Source organism: Rhinopithecus bieti, unplaced genomic scaffold (genome assembly GCF_001698545.2).
Source record: "Rhinopithecus bieti isolate Rb0 unplaced genomic scaffold, ASM169854v2 scaffold_40368, whole genome shotgun sequence".
In the NCBI taxonomy this organism is placed as follows: Eukaryota; Metazoa; Chordata; class Mammalia; order Primates; family Cercopithecidae; genus Rhinopithecus; species Rhinopithecus bieti.
In genome coordinates this window covers 3,776,829-3,802,031 of record NW_016817546.1, presented here as the reverse complement: position 1 = coordinate 3,802,031, position 25,203 = coordinate 3,776,829, and the positions used below count along the sequence as shown (strand labels likewise).

At 44.1% G+C, this 25,203-nt stretch overlaps 1 protein-coding gene across 1 annotated transcript in view; it reads right to left on the bottom strand.

Annotated features, from left to right (window-relative positions):
* The window catches only part of NPHP4 (nephrocystin 4), a 142,652-nt gene that overhangs the window by 47,658 nt on the left and 69,791 nt on the right, over positions 1-25,203 (bottom strand). Inside the window, exon 11 of the mRNA XM_017856029.1 lies at positions 19,024-19,162. Coding sequence (XP_017711518.1) covers positions 19,024-19,162 — 139 coding nt within the window. The remainder of the gene's footprint in view (positions 1-19,023; positions 19,163-25,203) is intronic.

Sequence of the window (25,203 nt, the reverse complement as noted above, 5' to 3'; positions counted from 1 at the left end):
TCAAAGCCGGTGCCTCTCCCCAGATTCTCTGAGTGCCTCTTACAGTCCATTTCAGAGCTCCGTGCAGCAACCCCCTGCCCACCTCCTCCCAGAAACAGCCTGAAAAATGAGACAGCAGAGCGGCAAGTGTAGTTCCACTCTGCTTCTCCATAAATGGGAACTCGGAAAACTCCGCAGGCTGATTTTGATAATGAGGACAAATTGCCAGAAATGGCTCCATTATCTTCAGCAGAGACAGCGGGCACTCGGGCAAGCTCTCTGCACCTGTGTGCGTCCTCTCGGGGAGGAAAACCTGGATGAAAAGTTAAACCTTCCAAGCACATCAGAACTTCTCGCATGCACTTTATTTCCCCATTGTCTCAAATTTGCATACAGCGTGGAAAGTTTTTTCAAGTAACTCTTTATATAATGACTTACGCAATTTTTTCTTCCAAGAGAGTAAACCTACCTAAAAGGCCATTTTAAAAGGCCATTAAAGGTGGCCATTTAAAAAGACACCTGGTGGCAAGCCCAGACCCCCAGGGCCCAAAACACAGATCCATCCAGTGAAGCACAGCAGGAAGAGATACACCAAGGCCACGAAATAACTCAGTTTCGAATCTCTTTGTTTTAATGTTCGATGTGGTTATGAGTTAAGGTGCTTCCCAAACTACACTCTCAGTCCTGCCCAGAGGACAGCGTGGCCACCAGGAAGTACCCACTGTACTCCAGGCCCCAGGAGTCTCCAAAACCCACGGTGGAGTCTGGGAAGCCTGACTTCCGCCACATAACAGGACTCAGCTGACAAGCATCTGGGTCAGCAACTGAACTGGGAGCAGCATGCGTGTGCACGGGACACAGGAAGGAGCAGCTACGGTGAGCAGACGGATGAGCACAAGGATGTCTGGGGCAGCGCTGCGACAACAGCGAAACATCATCAGACACAACCAGGTGCTCCTGCAAATGGAAGCTACCTCAGCAGAACCCGGCAGATCCTGCGTGGGGCAGGGGAGCAACGGGATAGGAGGAGGCCAGCCAGTGTGTGCGGACCTGGGAAGGCAGCCAGGGCAAGTTAAAAAGTGACTAGAGGCCGGGCGTGGTGGCTCATGCCTATAATCCCAGCACTTGAGAGGCTGAGGCGGGCGGATCACAAGGTCAGGAGATCGAGACCCTCCTGGCTAACACAGTGAAACCCCATCTCTACTAAAAATACAAAAAATTAGCCGGGCGTGGTGGCGGGCGCCTGTAGTCCCAGCTACTCGGGAGGCTGAGGCAGGAGAATGGCGTGAACCCGGGAGGCGGAGCTTGCAGTGAACCGAGATCGTGCCACTGCACTCCAGCCTGGGTGACAGCCAGACGCCTCAAAAACAATAAAATAAAAAACAAACAAACAAAAGTGACTAGAGCAGGTTAATTTGCATAGCCATGAAGGAGAACCCCTCCCACACGAGTGCCTAGGACGGTAACAAGGCAGGAGTCTCTCCAAACCACAGCACTCCAGATCAGGGACACCTGCCTGACAACAAGCCGACTTGCTGTGCTCCCCCAACCCCCCAAAAAGCCCCTGTCCCCAAGGGTCTTTGTTTCTAGACAGCTTACGTCAATGTCTCCTGTTTGGTTTTAAAATCTCTCCTTTGCTCCAAGCCCCCGGAGGCACCTACAGTCCGACCCTGCACACACAGCCCAGGCTACAACACCCTGCTAGCCCCAAAGCAGCTTCACTGTAGAGAGTCCGTGCCCGCAGCTCATTTCAGGTTGACAACATTAGAGAGAAAAATGAAAGAAACCCACAGTGTATGCAGGTGTGCTGGCAAATTTGTGGTAACCACACCCATTAGACATGCTAGGAAACGTATCTGTACATTACCCGTGAAACTTAAAGTAAATTAAAATTTAGTTTAACAGTCATTATAAGACACACCTGTAGGTCCCTGATGGAGCACGAAGCAGTAACACAGCACAGAGCGGAAAGCTGAGACCTCCACGGCAAGCAGCACAGTCAGGTGCCTCTCCCAACACGGAGCCCCTCCGTTCACACCCCTGTGGCAGAGGCCTGGGCTCCCTCACTGGGAGGGGAATCAGTGTCTGGCTGAGCCACCACAGGACCCTGGTTTCAGGGAAATAACCTGGTGTTAAGAAGAAGAGCACAGAGCCTGGCCAACATGGTGAAGCCCCGTCTCTACTAAAAATACAAAAATTAGCCAGACATGGTGGCGCATGCCTGTAATCGTAGCTACTCGGGAGGCTGAGGCAGGAGAACTGTTTGAATCCAGGAGGCAGAGGTTGCAGTGAGCAGAGATCATGCCACTGTACTCCAGTCTGGGCAAAAAGAGTGAGACTCCATCTCAAAAAAAAAAAGGACAGATTCAGCTCTTCCTTGGCTGCTCCAAGAAGCTCGTGGCCAGCGGGGCCCTGAGATGGGGTCGCCAGCACACACCTCTGGCCCAGAGCCAGATCTGAGAAGAGCAGGAAGAGACTAAGTCACTGGTTCCCGGGACAGCAGAGCCAACTGTGGTCCAGAAATGGTCCACATGGATTGCCAGGGACGAAGAAAAACTTAGACTTCCCACCGCAGCAGGTTTTGCCACCTCTCTGAAGATTCCTTTTCCCTGATGCTCTATCACTCTCCAGTCTCCACTTGCTGAAAACCTCAGTCAACAAAATCTCAAGCGTCTACTTTTCCGTCAATTTAGCTTCAAGAAACTCAAAAGCCCTGCACTCAACTACAGCGCAGGCCTCAGGAGGCAAGGCAGGGCCTGCACTCCGACCCCAACCCTGGGAGGGCCGCACGTCCCACCTGGTCACACAGAGCGTCTTCACACTGCCTCTGCACTCGCCTGAAGGGGGACCTGCAAGAGGATGCAACCCACACACATCTACACGCAAGACAGAGGGTCACGCCCTCAAGCCCACGGCTCTCAGCATTGTGGGTGAGTTGAACGGCAAAAGTTATATGGTGAAAAATAATGCTCACACATGCTCACAAGGACAAGATTCCTCAGAATTTCTCCTTCCTCCACCCCCAGGGAGATAATTCTATACATGAGGCAGAGAACAGAAAAGAACATTGTTACCCAGAGTAATAATACCACTAAAATCACAGCCCAAAACAGAGGAAGGAGCTCTCCAGCCAAGCCCATGGCCACCAGGCATGCAGCTCCCCACAAAGGAAGCGCACTGGGCTTCACTTCTTCATCACCCATGCGGGCAAGGAGACGAACAGGAATGGGGCTGGGGCAGAAGGCGGCCTCCCCACCAGCAACCCTCTCTCACTTCCCGTATCACCTCACCAGACAGATTAAAAGTACTGACTACCAGCTAGACATGGTAGCTCATGCCTGTCGTCCCAGCACTTTGGGAGGCCAAGGCAGGAGTGTTTGAGTCCAGAAATTCAAGATCAGCCTGAGCAACATGGCAAAATCTGGTGTGGTGGCATGCATCTGTGGTCCCAGCTACATGGTAGGCAGAGGTGGGAGGATCGCTTGGGCCTGGAAGGTAGAAGCTGCAGTGAGCCGTGACTATGCCACTGCACTCCAGCCTGGGCAACAGAGTGAGGTCTTCTCTCAAGAAAATAAAAAGTATTGACTACACGAAGGGGTCCCGGAGCTGCCGGGCTGCAGTGTCCATGTCCTGACCTAGGGTTTCACTGAGCAGCTATCTATCCCCTCAAGCCACATAACTTTTCAACATGCATGCAGTGTTGCCAATTATAAAGTGAAAACAGAAGCAAGGGGAAAGGAAGGATGTGTTTTGACCACCTCTATTTTCCCATGTCCACGGATTCATTTTCCAACAAACATTTTATCAGACGCCTGCACTATGACAGGACCATAGAAAGAAATGAAGATAAGGAAACAGCTCAATGGAGGACGGGGCTGTGGTCTTCATTGAGGTGTCTTCCTAGGCTGAAGGGAGAACAGGCCTCTCGAGACATCAGGACACATGCATGGAGGCCAACGTGTCCTTTCTCGAAACGTGAACAGGGTCGTGAACGGGGTCCCCACAGCACCAGTCCCCTGTGGCCCGACTGCCCTAGCAGGAGCCAGGTGGACCCCCTGCTCCACCCTGAAACTCACCTGTCCTCCTGGGCCTGGCTGTGCTGCCAGCCTGCCACTGAGCAAACTGGGGTCAGCAGAGGGCTGGATGAGGGGTCTTCACAGAGGAAAATGCTCATTTCACTGAGCAACTGCCCAGCTGAGCAAAGCTGCCTGCCTTTAACTATGGGGTCAGCAATTCCGTGGGAGAGAGAAGTCCTGAGGGGGGAGGGAGGGGGGCAGCATGAAGAGGCTGTTGCTTAGCAACTCATGGCAGCTGGCGGAAGGCAGGGATGGGCCAGGCTTGGGCCTTGGGTCTTGCGGGTAGAGTGTGGCCCTGCTATGAACAGGGGTAAACAGATGGCCCCGAAAGGCAGGGGAAAAGGAAGGACCATGGCTAGTAAAGATGCAGTCTCTGGGGTTTCAAGAAGGGTTGCAAAAAGCAGCTTCCTATCATCAGGCCGTGAAAATAAAGGAGAGTCAGTATCCAGTGGTACTCTAGACACTCAGAATTCACACGGCAGACCCACCTGAACGGCCTTTATTCCTAACTGTCTGTAGGTAAAACTCATTCTTCCTACGAGTTTGAAAACAGGAATCGGAGAGTGAGCAAAAACCTAAGCAGAGATCAAGGGACAACTGGATGATGAGTGAGCACAGGACTCTGTGCTGCAGGAGTCCAGATCGCAGGCAGCCCAGGAACGGGGGGGTTCCATGACTCGCCAGAGTCCTGAGCTGGGGTCACCTCCAGGATCAGTTTCAGAAGGGTCACCTCCCTTACCAAAGCCTTGCTCTGACCCACTCTCCCACTAATTCTCCAGCAAAATGCCCCCTTACCACCTGCACACAAACTTCCATTCCTTGGTTAGAGGGTGGCCAAAAAGCTGTTCCGTGGCCTTAGACTCTCCCCCACCACCATGTAATTGACTGAACCACCCTGACCCAGGGCAAGGGAGCCGCTATCTGTAGGAGAGGATGTTCCAGACCAGCTAGCAGCACAGTAGGCACCATCGGGGCAGGAATCTAACTCCACGTGTCCTGGGAAACACCACAATTACATGTTTGCAATGATCCCTTCTACATGGCTGTTTTCAAATCTATTAAGCAAACAAACCAAAATTCTGACACCACCAGAAGAAAGTTCAAAAGCAAAATATGGGTCAGGGAAATTCCAAGTTACAAAAAAATAAAGACTGGGTGCCCTCTAGTGGCTCAATGCAACTCTTCCACGGTAAAAGATGAATGAACCTTTGCTCCCTTGCAATGTTACAGAGAAAATAAAAAGGGATTATTCATAACCGAGAGCCAAAGTATCTCACTTAAAGTGACAGCCGCATATCATTAAGATCTCCAAAGGAACCATATAAGTTGGTGAAATACTGAAGTATGAAAAGTTTCCATCATAAGTTAAACACTAGTGGATATTTTAAAAGTCTCTTATACTGGGTTTTGAGAGGCAATGTCTTCCGATGCTTGGAACCTGGGCTGAAGGTAATCATTTAATGTGACATGAATGCAGCCATAAATCCAAATTAAATAAACCCAGTGAAATCAGGGTCCATCCATGTAGATTTGCTGGTCCCCAAACAGCAACTGAGAAGTAGATTATGCTGCTACAGCCCATTTGCACCACTGTTCAACTCCTGGGCCTTCCAATAACCAAGGCATACTTCTCTCTGCCAAGGATATGACAGCAAATCTTCTGGTGAGGAACTCAAAGCATTGTTCCCAACAGCTCTGCATCTTAAGAAGTCAAGCTAGGCTGGGTGTGGTGGCTCATGACTGTAATCCCAGCACTCTGGGGCCGAGGTGGGTGGATCACCTGAGGTCGGGAGTTCAAGAGCAGCCTGGCCAACATGGCGAAACCCCGTCTCTACTAAAAGCACAGCAGGCTTCTAGAAGGAGGACAGGCTGCTTCTCACCTGTCTTTGTCCTTCTCAAACAAAAGAAAGAGTTGGAAAGAGTGGCAGGAACTACTCAAGTCTATGCATTCGCTGACGGCAAAATGCAAAGCTGGGATCGGGAGACCAGGAGCCCCAACCCAGGGGCAGCCACAATCTGCCAGTTTCACCCACCCTGAATCCATACTCTCTTCTGGTGGTTTTCCTTTAGGGAATCACCCTCCCATCCCTTAACCATATAGTCAGGGGTGGGCCCAACCCCCGTACCAAGAAGGGTGTGTGACCAAGACCAACTGTCCCCACCCCCATCCCCATCAGGGGTTACACGGTAAAGACAGGACTCCCACTGGAACAACTGACTCAGTCAGGGCCTTTCTGTTGGGATTCCTAAGCCCAGGATTACCTGGGAGCTCCTGGGCTCACCGTGTGGAGCAGCTCTACCTGGAAAGAAGCCAACAATGAAGAAAGGAGAGCTTAAAGGGGAGGGGAGGGATAGGGGCATAGGGGAGAGAGATGAACAGATAGAGTCTTAACGGCATCCTTTGAGTGCCGGGATCCAGCCATGCCTAACATCAGCTCTACCTCTAGGCTTTTCTGACACATGAGCCAATACATTCTCTTTTGTTGAAGCTATTTTGAGTCAGGTTTCTATCCCTTGTATATTAAAGGGTTTTGGTTAATTCATTCACTCTACAAATATGTACTGAATGTTTGACTGTGGGCCAGGACTCATCAGGCAACGTCCAGATGAATGAAACAGTCCCCACTGTGACCTGCTTCAATGATAGACTCTCCAGTGTGCAGCAAATAAATGCACCAACTATCCCCACCTCTTTACCCTCCAGGCATAAGATGAGTCCGTTCCCAGTCCCCTTGTGACTTGGGAGGCCATGTGGCTACTTCTAACCAGGGAGAAGGAGAAGAGACATGTGCCATTTCTGGGCCAGAGCAGTAACTGATGGTACAAGATCCGCCCAAGGCCTCCCTTTCCTGCTGGCGCAACCCAACAATATTCAAGACGGCGAACACCCTCTGGGACCAGGATGAACAGAGCCACCACCAACTGCAATGCGCACACAGCGAGGGTGAAAAATAAATCTTTTTATTTTAAGCTACCGAGATCTGGAGATTATTTGTTACCATAGCAAATTCGACTAATACCCTCTAAGAACAGTGGCAGGGAAGGAAGGAATCAGACAATAAACAAGTATATATAATAAAAGGTGGTATCTGCAAAGGGCTGCGGGATGCTGAAAACAAAGCTCTGCCATGGACAAGAACCCTCTGCAGGGCTTTACAGATGAGTCCAGGTTTCCATAAGAGAGGGCGAGGAAAGTTTGACACATGCCTTTCTAAATGCGGGAATATGAGTACAGGTTTCCATAAGAGAGGGTGAGGAAAGTTTGACACATGCCTTTTTAAATGCGGGAATATGAGTCCAGGTTTCCATAAGAGAGGGCGAGGAAAGTTTGACACATGCCTTTTTAAATGCGGGAAATATGAGTACAGGTTTCCATAAGAGAGGGCGAGGAAAGTTTAACACATGCCTTTTTATATGCAGGAATATTTAAAGACGTTTTCAAGTTGTAGGTAAAAGGAAATAAAATGGAACTCAACAATGTAGGAAACAACACTCCGAATCAAAACCTGTGAAATGGGGTAAAAGATGTACTTGGAAGAAAATTGCAGAATCTTAAATGATTTTATTACTAAACACAATGAGAAAATAAGCTAAGAATTCCACTTTTTCAAAGTGGGTGAAGTTAATAAAGATAAAATATAGAATTAAATTCAGATTAAAGAAAAATTAATAACTTAAAAACAAGAGGACCAATAAGTAAAAGTAACAGCTGATTCTTTGAAGAGACTAATGAAATATACAAACCTCTCATAAGCCTGACCGAAAAAGGAAGAGTCCTCCCAAGATAGAAAGCGAAGGAAGAAATCTAATCACAGGCGCATACTGAATGTTTAAATCAGTTACAAACTTTATCCCAGCATCCTTGTAAATTAAAGGAAATTGGCCATTTGTTTTAGAGGATGTGTATCCCAAAAGTTAACACAAGATGAGGTGGAAAACATAAATAGATCAATAACCACGAAAAGAAATGTAATTGGTTGTCAAAAATTCCTTCAATGGTTTCACAGAGAAGTTTTATCAGACCTTCAAGAAACAGGTCTTGCCTTTTGTTTAAACTATTTTAAAGCCCAGAAAAAGATGGACAGCTTCTTCCTGATTATGACATGACAAGAAAAAGCTACAGATCAGGGGTCTGCAAACTATGGTCCACAGGGTGATTCGGCTCACAATCTGTGTGTATCAATAAAGTTTTATTAGAACACAACCACGTTCATTCATTAACATACGACCTATATATACCAGCAGAGATGAGTAGCCGTGATGGAGACCATCTGGCCCACAAAGCCTAAAATATTTGCTATTTGGACTTTACAGAAAAAGTTTGCTGACCTCTTCTATAATTGGGCCTCGATTATAGAAACAGAAATCCCAAACACAAGTTAATCACATCAAGATGGACATAACTGTAAAAACTCCCCACAAGTCATTCTCTCTTTTTTAATACTTTTTTTGAACAGTTTTTTAGATTCTCAGCAGTACTGAGCAGAAGGTACAGAGTGTTCCTACAGTGCCCTGTCCCCACACACAGCTCCCCTCACTAACATCCCACAGTAGATAGCATGTGATTCTTCTTGTTACCTAATGTTTTGGTAGTTTGTTGTCTGTTTTTAAAGCTCCACTGGGACAGGAGCCTAACCAAGTACCTGGCACATCACAGACTCTCCGCAAGTCTTTGCTGAATGGAGTGGGGGTAGGAGAAAAGGAGAATCACCTGAACAAGCCCTATCTGAGTCAACATGCCCTAAAGTGCTTGCAGAATGGCTAATATAAAATGGTAGAAGCGTAGCCAACACTGAGCTTTCTGGGCCCACCCAGAATCTATTTTCCTGTATGCAGTCAGGACCAGCTGTGTTTGTCTGTTTGTGGGGGTTTTTTTGTTTTTGTTTTTTAGAGACAAAGTCTGGCTCTGATGCCCAGGCTACAGTTCAGTGATGTGATCATAGCTCACTGCAGCCTCAAACTCCTGGGTTCAAGCAATCCTCCTGTCTCAGCCTCCCAAGTAGCTGAGACTACAGGCACATGCTACCACACCCAGCTACTGCATGCATCTATCGATCTATCTATCTATCTATCTATCTATCTATCTATCTATCTATCTACAGAGTCTCACTCTATCGCCCAGGCTGGAGTGCAGTGGTGCGATCTCGGCTCACTGCAACCTCTGCCTCCCAGGTTCAAGAGATTCTCCTGCCTCAGCCTCCCGAGTAGCTGGGACTACAGGCGCGTGCCACCACGTCCAGCTAATTTTTTGTATTTTTAGTAGAGATAGGGTTTCAACGTGTTAGCCAGGATGGTTTCAATCTCCTGACCTCGGTGATATACCCACCTCAGCCTCCCAAAGTGCTGGGATTACAGGCATGAGCCACTGTGCCCGGCCTTAAGTTTTTTGTAGAGTCAGGGTCTTACTATGTTGCCCAGGCTGCTCTCAAACTCTTGGCCTCAAGCCATCCTCCCACCTCAGCCTCCCAACGTGCTGGGATTATAGGTGTGAGCCACTGCGCCCATCCAGGGATAGCTGTTTTTACCCATCAAAGACTCTGGGATTCAGAGCAGCTCTGCGGAGATGTGCTGCAGCTGCTCCTGCCCTGGTGGCCCCCTTCCTCCAGTAAGATTTTGGACCAGTGTTAACTGAACCAGTAGTTGAAGGGGTACGTACATGTGGTCGCTTCTCTCAATGCTGCCAACCAGAAGAACCACAATGGCAGTGGCAGAAGGACAATGTTATTAATCACCCAGCAATCGCTGGGCATCTGCTCCACGCCAGGCAGCCCCGAGCACCTAGACATATCTTTACTCATTTCATCCTCTCCACAATCCTTTGCTATCCTTTGCCCATTTTTCTTTTCTGTTGTTTATCTGCTTCTTATTGATTTGGAGGAGCTCTTTCTGTAATCTTTCTAATCTTCTCCTCTTACTTCCTTCATTAATTTTTAATGGTCATATGTATTGCAAATATCTTTTGGTCTGAGGTCTGTCTTCTAATTTTGTTTACAGAGTCTTTCCTCACACAAAAGTTTTATATTTTAATGTAATCTTATTTCTCAATCTTCTCTTTTTGGTTTATGCTTTGTCTATCTTGCTTAAGAAGGCCTTCCTTGTAGGTCTCTAAGGACTTGCTTTATGAATCTGAGTGCTCCTGTATTGGGTGCATATATATTTAGGATAATTAGCTCTTCTTGTTGAATTGATCCCTTTACCAATATGTAATGGCCTTCTTTGTCTCTTTTGATCTTTGCTGGTTTAAAGTCTGTTTTATCAGAGACTAGGATTGCAACCCCTGCTTTTTTTTTGCTTTCCATTTGCTTGGTAGATCTTCCTCCATCCCTTTATTTTGAGGCTATGTGTGTCTCTGCACATGAGATGGGTCATACTACCTGACTTCAAACTATACTAAAAGACTACAGTAACCAAAACAGCATAGTACTGGTACCAAAACAGAGCTATAGACCAATGGAACAGAACAGAGCTCGCAGAAATAATACCACACATCTACAACCACCTGATCTTTGACAAATCTGACAAAAACAAGAAATGGGGAAAGGATTCCCTATTTAATAAATGGTGCTGGAGAAACTGGCTAGCCATATGCAGAAAGCTGAAACTGGATCCCTTCCTTACACCTTATAGGAAAATTAATTCAAGATGGATTAAAGACTTAAATGTTAGACCTAAAACCATAAAAACCCTAGAAGAAAACCTAGGCAATACCATTCAGGACATAGGCATGGGCAAGGACTTCATGTCTAAAACACCAAAAGCAACGGCAACAAAAGCCAAAATTGACAAATGGGATCTAATTAAACTAAAGNTGAACAGGCAACCTACAGAATGGGAGAAAATTTTTACAATCTACGCTTCCGACAAAGGGCTAATATCCAGAACCTACAAAGAACTCAAACAAATTTACGAGAAAAAAATCAAACAACCCCATCAAAAAGTGGGCAAAGGATATGAACAGACACTTCTCAAAAGAAGACATTTATGTAGCCAACAGACACATGAAAAAATGCTCATCATCACTCGCCATCAGAGAAATGCAAATCAAAACCACAATGAGATACCATCTCACACCAGTTAGAATGGCGATCATTAAAAAGTCAGGAAACAACAGATGCTGGAGAGGATGTGGAGAAATAGGAACACCTTTACACTGTTGGTGGGACTGTAAACTAGTTCAACCACTGTGGAAGACACTGTGGCGATTCCTCAAGGATCTAGAACTAGAAATACCATTTGACCCAGCCATCCCATTACTGGGTATATAACCAAAGGACTATAAATCATGCTGCTATAAAGACACATGTACATGTATGTTTACTGCAGCACTATTCACAATAGCAAAAACTCTGAACCAACCCAAATGTCCATCAATGATAGACTGGATTAAGAAAATGTGGCACATATACACCATGGAATACTATGCAGCCATAAAAAAGGATGAGTTCATGTCCTTTGTAGGGACATGGATGAAGCTGGAAACCATCATTCTCAGCAAACTATCACAAGGACGGAAAACCAAACACCACATGTTCTCACTCATAGGTGGGAATTGAACAATGAGAACACTTAGACACAGGATGGGGAACATCACACACCAGGGCCTGTTGTGGGTTTGGGGGAGGGGGGAGGGAGAGCATTAGGAGATATACCTAATGTAAATGACTAGTTAATGGGTGCAGCACACCAACAGGGCACATGTATACATATGTAACAAATCTGCCCGTTGTGCACATGTACCCTAGAACTTAAAGTATAATAATATAATAAAAATGGAACCATAAAAAGAAAAAAGAAGGCCTTCCTAACCCAAAGGCCATAAAAATATTCTCCAATGTCTTTTCTAAAATTTCTCAAGTTCGTTTTCATACTTTTAAGTATTTAATCCATCCCATTTTACAGCTGAGGAAACAGGGACAGAGACATTAAGTAACTGCTCTGATATTCAATTAGTAAATATGCATTCATAAGCAATATATGCAATTGTTTTGAAAGTTAAATGCTACCACATTGTTCATTTCCTTTCAGAACATGTGTTCATTCAACATGCCTTTGTGAAAGTTTACCCACCATGATACGCATAGATCTATTATCATTCATTTAACTGATACATAGCATTTCACTGTCCAAATAAGTCAGTTTTTCCATTCCCTGACTGGGAAGCCGGCAGACTGTTTTCAAATTTTAACTTAGAAGCTGCTGTGAAGCCGAGCCCACCCATGTCTCCTTGTACATATGAACTGGTAGTTCTCTTTAACAGGCGTCTGGAAATGGCATTTCTGAGTTGTAGAATATTAACTAAATATTATAAAATCACTCTTCAATGTGGCTGTACATATCACATTCTTCCCACAGTGGTAAGAGTTCTGCTTTAACCACATCCTCATGAACCTTTGCACTATTAGACAGCTAGATTTCTCCAATATGAGGGGAATAAAATGGTTTCTCATTTTATTTTGCGTTTCTCAGATTACCAGTAATACTGAGCACTTTTTCATATGCTTATGGTTATTGGTTATTCCGGTTTCTTCTCTATAAATTCCCTCTTCATATGGCGACAACGTTAACGATTGCCCAGCAATTGCTGAGCACTGTCCATTTTTCTTTCCTGCTGTCCATTTCTTATTGATTTGGAGGACCGCTTTCTATAATCTATCTTCTTTCTAATCTCCTAATTCTAACATTTCTGAAGTTTTGGTTTTTAGGCCATCTGGAATTTATTACTGTACATGACATGAAATTAGGATTGAATTTTATATTTTCCATGTGGGCAAGGGATCACGCCACGCCATTTACTGACTGGTACTCCTTGCGCTAAGCAGAGTAACTGCTGCCACCCCAGAAATACCCACGTCCTAATCTCAGAACCTATACCTGTGTTCAACGCCAAGGGACTAAGGTGCTCATCAGTTGACCTGAGATGGGGGGATGACCCCGGGTTATCCAGAAGGGTCCAATGTACTCACAACAGTCTTTGTAAGTGAAAGGCAGGGAGGCAGGAGGGTCAGAGTTGAGTGGGACTGGAAGGTGCTGCACGGCTGCCTTTGAAGATGGAAGAAGGAGCCAAGGGACACAGGCGGCCTCCAGCAGCTGGAAAACGCGAGGAAATGGGTTTTCCCCTGGAGCCTCCAGAAGGAGCACAGCCCCACTGAGCCCTCATTTAAGACTGCAGAACCCACTTTGGACTTCTGACCTCCAGAATTTTAGGATAATAAGCTCCTGTTGCAATGTCACTAATTTGTTGTAGCAGCAATCAGAAACTAATATATTCCTTCTCTGCAAGTTGTCACATATCACGCTTTATATTTTGTCCCATTATCTATTTATCTCCCTCTGTATCAATGCTATACTTGTTCTAGAAATTAGAACATGACGGTAAGCCTGAAAACTAAGAAAGGTGAAGCCTCCTTCCCTCTTCAAAATTGCCTTGACTATTCTTGACTTTGTATTTTTTTAATTAAAAAATAACCCCAGCATTTTGGGAGGCCAAGGTGGGAGGACTGCTTGAGGCCAGGAGTTCAAGACCAGCCTGTACAACACAGCAAGACCTCATCTCTACAAAACAAAAAACTGAGCCAGGTACACTGCCTGTAGTCCCAGCTACTTGGGAGGCTGAGGCAGGTGGATTGCTTGAGCTCAGGAGTTCAAGGCTACAGTAAGCTGTGATTATGTCATGCACTTCAGCCAGAGCAATGAAGTGAGAATTTATCTCTAAACACAAAACAAAACAAAAACCCTGGAATATATCCTAAAAGAAAATAAATGCAGCTCATGGGAGAAAGACACACCAGGCGGAGAGCATGAGCCAAGACTCAAAAGTCCGGAAAACAGCAGCATGGTGAGTGAATCACAAGCAGCACACGCAGCTAGGAAACGCTTCCAAACCCCTGGATGATCCGTCCTGGTGGGGATGATTTCAGCAGGCAAGAAACCATTAACAACAGTCCAGGACTTCTACTTCTGGCCAAGAAGAGTAACAGCGATCAGACTGACCCTCCCATCTAAAATACACGTTCTTTTAAACACAAAATACGTAAAACAGTGGTTTTCAAGACAGCGGACTTCAGGCAACAAAGGAGAGTGATCCCGAGGGCTGGGAAACAGAAGAGGGAAGGCCTACCCTGCCCCCAGCTTACTGTGTTCAGTGAGGTTGCACCAGACAGGATGAGCAGCACACAGAGAGAACGCCAGCCATGTACAGAGGGTCCCATCCTAGCATTCAGTAGAGTGCAGATCAGGAAACTGCCTAAGGCCAAAAGAGAGAGGACCACCAGAGAGGATGACAGGGAGCAGGGCCTGGTCTTCACAGGGCAGGCAGACATAGCGCTGTTCCCTCCAGCCATCTGGTAATCCTCATTCTTCATGGGACACCGGGCAGACCCCTCGGAGGGCACCTGTCATCTCAGTGAGAAATAATCAGCCCTAGACGAAATGCTGATCTGATCTCACCTAACAAATCTTAAAAGCAAGACCCAAAAGGATCTAACAAGTTTCAAAGCTTAAGAATATTTATCCGGGCCGGGCGCGGTGGCTCAAGCCTATAATCCCAGCACTTTGGGAGGCCGAGATGGGTGGATCACAAGGTCAGGAGATCGAGACCATCCTGGCTAACACGGTGAAACCCCGTCTCTACTAAAAGAATACAAAAAACTAGCCGGATGAGGTGGCGGGCGCCTGTAGTCCCAGCTACTCGGGAGGCTGAGGCAGGAGAATGGCGTGAACCCGGGAGGCGAAGCTTGCAGTGAGCTGAGATCCGGCCACTGCACTCCAGCCTGGGCGACAGAGCGAGACTCCGTCTCAAAAAAAAAAAAAAAAAATATTTATCAGATACAAAAATATTCAGTATCCAATATGAGAAAATTCTCAATATCTGGAGTCCATCAAAAGCTATCAGACATCCAAAGAGGCAGGAAAACAGAACCCAATCAGGAAAATCTATCCATCAAAACTGATCCTGAACTGACAAAGATATCAGAATTAGCAAACCAGGATATTAAAGTAGTTATAACTGTATTTCTTAAGTTCAAAAAGCCAGAGGAAACATTGAACATGTTAAGTCAACACACGGAAGATATAAAACAAGCCCAGACAGAACTTCTAGAGATTAAAACTATAATATCTGAGATGAAAGGTATACTGAATGGGATAAATGGCAGATCAAACACTCCGGAAGAAAAGAACTTGAAGTGAACTTGAAGATACGGCAATAGAAACTATCTAAAATGAAACACGCAGCGAAAGAAGATTACAAATAAAAGTGAACAGAGCCTCAGTGAGCTGTGAGACAACTTCTGGCAGCCTGATAAACTTGTAATTGGGGCCCTGAATGAGAGGATGAGAGAGAAAGAAGAAATAGGTGAAGAAATAATGACCACAATTTTTCCAAATGTGATGAAAACTATAAATCTAGAGATCTAAGAAGCTCAAGGAACCCCGGCAAAAAAATCAGTTTAAGAACCATTCTGGGCAAGCAGAGGCAGTGGCAGACTGGTTTTAAAATCTCCTCCAGGCCAGGCGCAGTGGCTCAAGCCTGTAATCCCAGCACTTTGGGAGGCCGAGACGGGCAGATCACTAGGTCAGGAGATCGAGGCCATCCTGGCTAACACGGTGAAACCCCGTCTCTACTAAAAAATACAAAAAACTAGCCGGGCGACGAGGCGGGCGCCTGTAGTCCCAGCTACTCGGGAGGCTGAGGCAGGAGAATGGCGTTAACCCGGGAGGCGGAGCTTGCAATGAGCGAGATCCGGCCACTGCACTCCAGCCTGGGTGACGGAGCGAGACTCCGTCCCAAAAAAAAAAAAAAAAAAAAATCTCCTCCAAATGCCTCATGAAATCGGGGCAACCAGGGAAGTAAACCAAAGCCCACCGAGGGCGTCCACGACTGATCCAGCCCAAAAGCCCGACAACAGGATCAGCCCATCAGAGTTTGTAATTAATTTGATTAGAAGGTCTTCAAAACATAACTAGCTGCTCTTTTCCAGTGCCATAACTATATCTTTATTTACTTATTTTTGAGACAAGGTCTCGCTCCTTTGCCCAGGCTGGAGTGCACTGGCGTAATCACAGCTCACTGCAGCCTCAATCTCCCGGGCTCAACCAATCCTCTTGCCTCAGCCTCTTGAGTAGCGGGGACTAAAGGTGCACGCCACTGCGCATAGCTAATTTGTTTTATTTTTAGTAGAGATGGGGTCTTGCTATGTTGCCCAGGGTGGTCTTGAACTCCTGAGCTCAAGTGATCCTCCTGCCTCAGCCTTCTAAAGTGCTAGGATTACAGGCATGAGCCACCTTGCCTGGCCTGTATTGTAATTTAAACACATGAAAATTTCATGAGCCATATTTTTCCTGAAAGCTAGCTATACAGGTTCATTCTCTGTTCAGGCATTTCTACAGACATGGGCAAACTATGCTTATTACGTATTACTATTGTACTTCTAAGTGACTTAATCAAAAATCAGAGTACAGAGTAGATCCAAGGGTTCTGCATCCATGAATTCAACCAGCCTTGGATTGAAAATATTTTTTAAAAAATGGATGGTTGTATCTGCACTGAACACGTACAGACTCTTTCTTTCTTGTCATTATTCCCTAAACAGTACCACAACGATTTACATAGCATTTGCACTGTATTAGGTATTGTAAGTAGCCTAAAAATGATTTAAAGTACACGGGAAGATGTGCGTACATTACAGCAAATACCACCATTTTATATAAGGGACCTGAGCATCTGGAACCAGTCTCCCATGGATACCGAGGGATAACTCTAATCATGTTTACACTTAATTACAAAATATACCCAATTTATAATCTAAGGTCCTCTGTTTTTCATAACTATGTTTCTTAAAGGTTGATAGGTATTTTATTTTTAAAATATAACTATGTCAAAGAGTGTATGTCAAAGAAGGAAAGATACCAGATGTAAGCAAGGAATGGGTTGCTTTTTTTTTTTTTTTTTTTTTTGGAGACGGGTGCTCACTCTGTTCCCCAGGCTGGAGTGCAGTGGCACAATCTCGGCTCACTGCAAGCTCCGCCTCCCAGGTTCATGCCATTCTCCTGCCTCAGCCTCCCGAGTAGCTGGGACTACAGGCGCCCGCCACTATGCCCAGCTAATTTTTTGTATTTTTAGTAGAAACGGGGTTTCACCGTGTTAGCCAGGATGGTCTCGACCTCCTGACCTTGTGATCCGCCCGCCTTGGCCTCCCAAAGTGCTGAGATTAGAGGCGTGAGCCACCGCGCCCGGCCGGGAATGGGTTGCTTTAAACGACCCTTTCTTATGACCCTCTGTTTAGTTTTTTGAAATTGTGTGTCCTATGCCTTGAATGCACTCAACTTTATCAAATGAAATTGGAAATTCATTCTAAACCGACTCTGACGGGAAAAGCCTGCATGCCACCCACCACCACAAGGGATTCTAGTATAAGGGATACTGTACATTTCAGTGCCGTTTATATAAGATAGGATTATTAACGTACACACTGGTGGTAAACAGAAATTTCGAGAACAAGCTGGTAGGCACAAAACTCAAACACTGAAAAAACAAAACATTAAAACCATCAAATGCATCACCTCTCTGAAAACCGGGAAAACACTCAACGATGCAGTTTGTCCCAGAGAAATCAACTATTAAGTTTTGGTACCGGAATATTCTCAGATAGCGCAGAAAATCCCGAAAGACCATGTTCATTATGTGTTACTATTGTACTTTTAAGTAACTTAAAAATCAGAGTACAGAGTAGATCCCTGGTTTCTCCATCTATGAATTCAACCAGACTTGGGCTGAAAACAGTTTTTTTTAAATGGATGGTTGTGTCTGCACTGAACACGTACAGATTCTTTTTTCTTGTCATTATTCCCTAAACAGTACAATTTACATAGCGTTTGCACTGTATCAGGTATCTCCGAAAGTCATCAACTTAATCAAATTCATCAACTTAGAAACACTTCCACCAATTGTTAAAATCAAATTCGACAAGACCAGTTCCCATAAATTACAGTCTCAATCCACGAAGAAAACCCCTCCTGAGTGACAGAAGCACCAGCAGCTTCGCACCAGGACTCGGGGCCACAGCCAAGCACAGAAAGCAAGTCCTACCTCGACACCCGAGCGCCACCAGCTGGAGCCCAGAGGAGCACAAAGCTCCCTCCACAGGCTTGCACGATTATTCATTCTCTATCTTGCCATCTGGAACAGGCAGAAAGAAGGAAGTCATCACCTGCGACTCGGGAGCCTAGAACTTTCAGTGGCGGGAACTCCAGACGCCTGGAGCCAAGGCCCCATACTCATTCAGGTGGACTACTCCAACACTCCCTCGTACCTTCCGCCCCTCACTTCACTAAAGGTGGAATTCTCAACCAGGACATGGGTCTAAACCAAGAGGCTCTAAGCACAGGGTACTGCCTCAGCAGAAGCAGCTAGGCTGACAGCCAACAAGAACTCTTTAACCTCCTAACCATGTGGACTTGCTGCCACCACAGGGCCAGGGCTCTACCTCTGCTGGCAGCCCTTGCTGCTTGCAGCCAATTGTGACTCCCTTTCTTAAAGCCACAGACTCAGACCACAGACTCCTAACTTTCAGGCAGGGCTTCAAGGTGAGTAGACAGAGGGCTACTTTAACAATGCAAACTCAAGGTGGCGGTCCTTGGCTCTCCATCACCCACTAATTCTCGGGTCCCACATTTGCAGGGCACCCATGTGACGTGTCCTTTTACATGTTTAATTGGGGAGCTGTCAAGTAACTGAGCTGACTCTGGGCTGAAGCACAAGTAACAAGCTTCTGGGCCACACTTCATCACTGTCCAATTCTACACCTTGGTATTAAGCAAAAACCCAACTAACAGATTCAATTAAGGCAATCTATGGCGATTATCTTACAAATGTGATGATTATCGTACTGGACTAAGTATGTTTCCCCAGGAACAGATGGAAGTACCACCTGCCGTGTGCCTGGCAAGTCAGCTCTCTGGAAACACTTACTGGAAGGGGATGTAGGTGGTTTCCTGGCAGGCTGCTGCTCCGCCTTGGGGCCGCTGACAGGCTCCGCAGGTGCATCCAGGTGTTCTTCTGAGCCCAGCGAGAACTGGAACCGGACTGTACCCGACTCCACCTGCTTCACCTGCAATGGACCAAAACAGCAGTGATGGCCACTCCCTTCATCAGCACGCCTGTCAGAACCATCCAACCAGGAACAGCAGGCTCTGCCCTAAAACAAAGTCTATGTGAAATCAGAGGCTTCTGACACCACATGTTCTTAGATTATAATCAAGTAGTTTGAGCAAAAAGCAATTGGCGTGGCACTAAAAGCCCTGCAGACCACATGATCATGGAATGACCCTTACCCAAGCAGCAATCACAATCTCGAGTTGTGAATGTTTACCAATTTGACCTATGTGAACTGACATTCTTTACTCTGGCTATGGCTCTGTGGGTTTTGGCACACAAACACAGACTCACATAACCAGCACCACACTCAGGGTGCAGGCCAGCCCCATTCCCCCAGGGTGCTCCCTTGCCCTGCCCCTCTGCAGCCACACCGGGCTCCTGCCTAACCCGGGCAATCTATGACTACTTCCCCAGCACTGTCATTTGGTCTTTTCGAGAATGTCAAAAAAATGTCCGACACGTGGAATCACATAAAGTACAACTTTTGAGACCAGCTTCTTTCATTTAGTGTTTAAGACTGATGAGATTCATCCAAGTTGTTGCATATACATCAAACTGTTTCTTTTTTATTACTGAGTGATATTCTATTGTACGGATGTATCAGTTTATTTATCCAATCACTCGCAAACATTTGGGTTGTTTCTGGTTTGGGTGATTATAAACAGAGCTGCTACAAACACATGTGTTTGTGTGAATACAGGTTTCATTTCTCCAAGAGTAGGACTGCTGGGTCATATGGTATATTTAATTTCATGAATCACTTTCGAACTTTATTTCTGGACTCTCTAGTCTGTTCCATTAATCTAATCCCTTGACAGTAATTAGTGTAGCAGCTCTACAGTGTTTAAACTGTGAACTGTGTGGTCTGATTCCTCCAACTTTACTGTTTTTGTTTTTGTTTTTTAACTATTTTGACTCTTCTAATTCCTTTACCTTTCCATATAAATTTCAGAATCTGCTTGTCTATAATTCCAAAAAAATCCTGCTGGGATTTTGACTGAAAACTGCATAAAATCTCTAGATCAGTCTTGGGCAGAACTGACAGCTTTACTATGTTGAGTTTTCCAAGACATAAACATGTTACATCTCTCCAATTATTTAGGTCTTCTTTGATTTCACCTAAGAATAACCACAGTGACAACTAGCAAAAGGACAGTTTTATTGTTTTCAGCATACAGATCCCGTATCTATTTTGTCAGATTTCATGGAGGGCAGGTTTTGTAAATAATACTGTTTATGCATTTTGCTTTCAATTTTTCAGTGCTAGTATACAGAAATAGGATTGATTTTTCATGTTGACTTCCTGTGTTATCCTGCAACCTCACTAAACCCACTTACTCATTCCAAAAGGACTTTTTTGTAGATTCCTCAGAATCTTTGACATGGACAATCATGTTTTCTGCAAATAAGGACAGTTTTGTTTCTTCCTTCTAATGTGTATGTCTTTTGTTTTCTTGACTTACAGCAATGACTACAACTTCCAATGCAATACTGAACATGACGTTGAATGCTGAGAGTGGACATCCTTTACTTGTTCCTAATCTTACGGGGAAAGCAATCAGTCTTGCACCATTAAGTATGATGTTAGCTAAAGAGTTTTTGTAGACACCATTGATCATGCTGAGGAAGTTTTCTTTTATTACTAATTTGCTCAGTTTTTATCATAAACTGATGCTGAATATTGTCGAACGTTTTTTCAATATCAATTGCCAGGATCATATAGTTTTCCTTCTTTAAGCTGTTACTATAATGAATTACATTTATTGATTTCCAAATAGAAAACAGACTTGCATTCTTGGGATAAAGCTCCACTTGGTTATAGTGTATTGTTCTTTTTGCATATCCCTGGACTCAATCTGCTAATATTTTGTTATTTGGCACCTATGTTTATGAAGGATATGGGTCCACAGTTCTGTTTTCTTATTACTATCTTTTTCTGGTTTTGATATCAGGGTAATGCTGGCTTCATTTCATAAGTTGGGAATTGCTCCCATCTTTTCTGCTTTCTGAAATAGATTGTATAAAAGCGGCATTATTTCTTCTTCACATGTTTAGTAGAATTCATAGTGAATAGGCCTGAATATCTCTTTTTCAAAAGTTTTTAAACTATGAATTCAATTTATATATTAGTTATAGGACTACTCAAGTCATCTACTTCATCTTGGCTGAGTTTTGGCAGTGTGGCATTTAATATTCATTCATCCATTTGACCTAAATTGTCAAATTTATGTGCAGAGAATTGTTCGTAGTATTCCCTTATCCTTTTAAACACCTGTGAGTCTGTACTGACATTCTTTCTTTCATTCCTAATATTAGTAATTTGTGTCCTCCCTTCTTTCTTTTTCAGTCTTGCTAGAAGTTCATCAATTTTACTGACATTTTCAAACAGGTTTTTGTTTCATTGGGTTTTGCTATTTTTTAATTTTAATCTATTATTTTGTTTTCAATCTCATTGGTTTCTGCTGTTATTGACTTCTGAATTGCTTTGGGTTTATTTCACTCTTCTTTTTCTAGTTTCTAAAGACAAAGATTAGATCGCTGAATTAAGATCTTTTTTCTGTTCTAATATAAGCCCCTAACGCTAAGCATATTTGAACTGCATCCTACAAACTTTGATATGCTGTATTTCCATATTTGTTAAGTTCACAATATCTTCTATTTTCCCTGGAGGCTTACTCTTTAATTTATGGATTTTTTACATATTGTTTAATTTCCAAATGGTTGAAAATTTTTATTATCTTTGTTATTGATTTCTAGTTCAATTCCATTATAATCTGAGAATACATCTTGTATAATCTCAACTCTCTTAAAACTGAGGTTTGTTTTATGACCAAGGATATTGTCTATCTTGATGAATATTCTATGTGCACTTGTAAACAGCGTGTAACCTGCTGTTATTGGGGAGAGTGCTCCATCACTGTCATTCCGATCCAGTTGGTCAATGGTGATGTTCAGTCCTTCCGTATCATTGCTGATTGTCTAGCTAGTTGTTCTCTGTTTACTTAGAGAATGGATTTGTCCATTTCTCCTTTCAGTTCAATCAGTTTTTGCTTCATGTATTTTGAAGCTCTATGTTAGATGCAAGCAATTTTAGAATTGTTATGTCTTGGCAACTAACCCTTTTATCATGTGTACTATCTCTTAATTCCTGGAAATTTCCTCTATTCTGAAGTCTAGTTTGTCTGATAGTGTCTGATAGTAATATAGCCATTCCAGTTTTCTTTATTAGTGTTTGAACAGAATGTTTTCCATTCTTTTAATTTACATTATATTTATTTAAAGTATATTTCTTAGAGACAGTATATAGTTGGGCTTTGTCTTTCATTAAGCCTGATGGTATCTTTTAAACTGGTGTGTTTATACTATTTACACGTAATGTAATTACAGGCATACCTCAAAGATACTGCAAGTTCAGTTCCAAACCACTACAATAAAGCGCATCACTTGAATTGTTTGGTTTCCCAGTAGATTTTAAAGTTATATTTACACTATACTGTAGTCAGTAAGTGTGTAATAGCATTATGTCTAAAAAAAGAAAAAAAAAAAAGTACTGTACCTACCTTAATTTAAAAATACTTTATTGCTGGCCGGGTGCAGTGATTCACGTCTGCAAGAGGCACACAGATCACCTAAGGTCAGGAGTTCAAGACCAGCCTGGCCAACATGATGAAACTCCATCTCTACTAAAATATAAAATTAGCCAGGTGTGGTGGCGGGCACCTGTAATCCCAGCTACTTGGGAGGCTGAGCCAGAAGAATCACTTGAATCCGAGAGACGGAGATTGCAGTAAGCTGAGACTGCGCCAATTCACTCCAGCCTTTTTTTAAGTTACAGAGTAGGACTTAAAAAAAAAAAAAAAAAAGCCACTTTCTTGCTAAAAAATGCTAACCATTGTGCCATTGTAGGTATGATGATTCATGCCTATAATCCCAACACTCTGGGAGACCAAGGTGGGAGGATCCCTTGAACCCAGAAGCTCAAGATCATCCTGGGCAACACAGCAAGACCTCAACTCTACAAAAATTAAAACATTAGCCAGGCATGGTGGCACATGCCTGTACCTAGCTACTCAGAATGCTGAGGTGTGAGGATCACTTGAGCCTAGGAGTTCAAGGCTGCAGTGAACTATGATCGTGCCACTGCACTCCAGCCAGGGCAACAGGGTAAGACCTTGTCTCAAAAAAAAAAAAAAAAAAAAAAAAACCACTAAGGATCATCTGAGCCTTCCAGAACATTGTAATCTTTTTGCTGGTGGAGGGTTGTGCCTTGATATTGATGGCTGCTGCCTAATCTGAGTAGTGGTTGCTGAAGGTTGGGGTGGCTGCAGCACTGTCATAAAATAAGACAACAATACAAGTTTGCTCCATCAATTGACTTTTCATGTCATAAAAGAGTTCCCTGTATTATGTAATGCTATCTGGCAGCATTTTACCTTAGGCAGAACTTTCAAAATCAGTCAATCTTCTCAAACCTTGCCATTGCTTCATCAACTAAGTTTAGGTAATATTCTAAATATTACATCTATGTACCTTTAAAATCTCTCCAAACACTGTGTTCAGTTTTGTTTTGGTTTGGTTTTGAGACAGAGTCTTGCTCTGTTGCCCAGGCTGGAGTGCAATGACGCGATCTCAGCTCACTGCAACCTCTGCCTCCCAGGTTCAAGTGATTCTCTTGCCTCAGCTTCCCGAGTAGCTGGGATTACAGGCATGTGCCACCACATCTGGCTAATTTTTGTATTTTTAGTAGAGACGGGGTTTCACCATGTTGGCCAGGCTGGTCTTAAACTCCTGACCTCAGGTGATCCGCCCACCTCAGCCTCCCAAAGTGCTGTGATTACAAGCGTGAGCCACCATGCCCAGCCACAGTGTTATAATTTTTGCTTCAACCATCCAACATATTTTAAAGAAGAGAAGAACATTATATTTACCATTTCTGTTGTTTTTTCTTCATTCTTGATGTTAAAAATTTCTATCTGGTATCATTTCCCCTCTGTCTGAAGATTCTTTTAGCAAATTATCTGCTACCAATGAATGCTCTTACTTTCAGTTCATCTGAGAATGTCCTCATTTCACACCTTTGTTCTGTTTGTTGTTGTTGTTGTTGTTGTTGTTGTTTGTTTTACTGGACATAGAATTCTGAGTTCCAAGGTCTTTCTGTTAGTACTTTTAAAATGTCCCACTTTCCTTCTGGTCAGAGTGGTTTCTGATGAGGAATCCACAGTCACTCAAATTATTATTTCTCTGTAATGTGTCATTTTTCTATAGCTGTTTTTAAGAATCTTCTTCGTCTTTAGTTTTCAGCAGTTTGCGTATGATTTATCCGAGCGTAATTTCCTCACATTTATTCCTGGGATTCACTAAACTTGGATCTGCAGATTTATGCCTTTTGCCCAACTGGGGAAGTTTTCAGCCAATATTTTTTCAAGTACTTTTTTCTATACCATAGTCTCCTCTACCAGGACTGGGTGCTAGCCTTTTTGGTAGGGACCTGCAGGTCAACACTGAGGCTTTGCCCCTTGTCTTCCAATCATTTTCTTCTCTATTGCTCAGTGTGAATAAATTTCTATTGGTTTATCTTCAAGTTCACTAACTCTTTTGCCATCTCCATTCTGCTGTTAGGCCATCTAGTAGTTTTTTATTTTGGTTATTTTGTTTTTCAGTTCTAAAATTTTCATGTGATTGTTCTTTATATCTTCCATCTCTTTACTGAGACAGCCTACTTTCCCATTTATTTCCAGAGTGCTTGCTCTTTTTTACTAGAGTATCTTTATTATGGCTGATTTAAATTCTCTGTCTGATAATGCTAACATTTGGGCCATCTCAGTATTGGTGTCTGTTAAATGTCTTTTCTCGGCCGGGCGCGGTGGCTCAAGCCTGTAATCCCAGCACTTTGGGAGGCCGAGACGGGCGGATCACGAGGTCAGGAGATCGAGACCACCCTGGCAAACCCGGTAAACCCCCGTCTCTACTAAAAATACAAAAAAAAAAAACTAG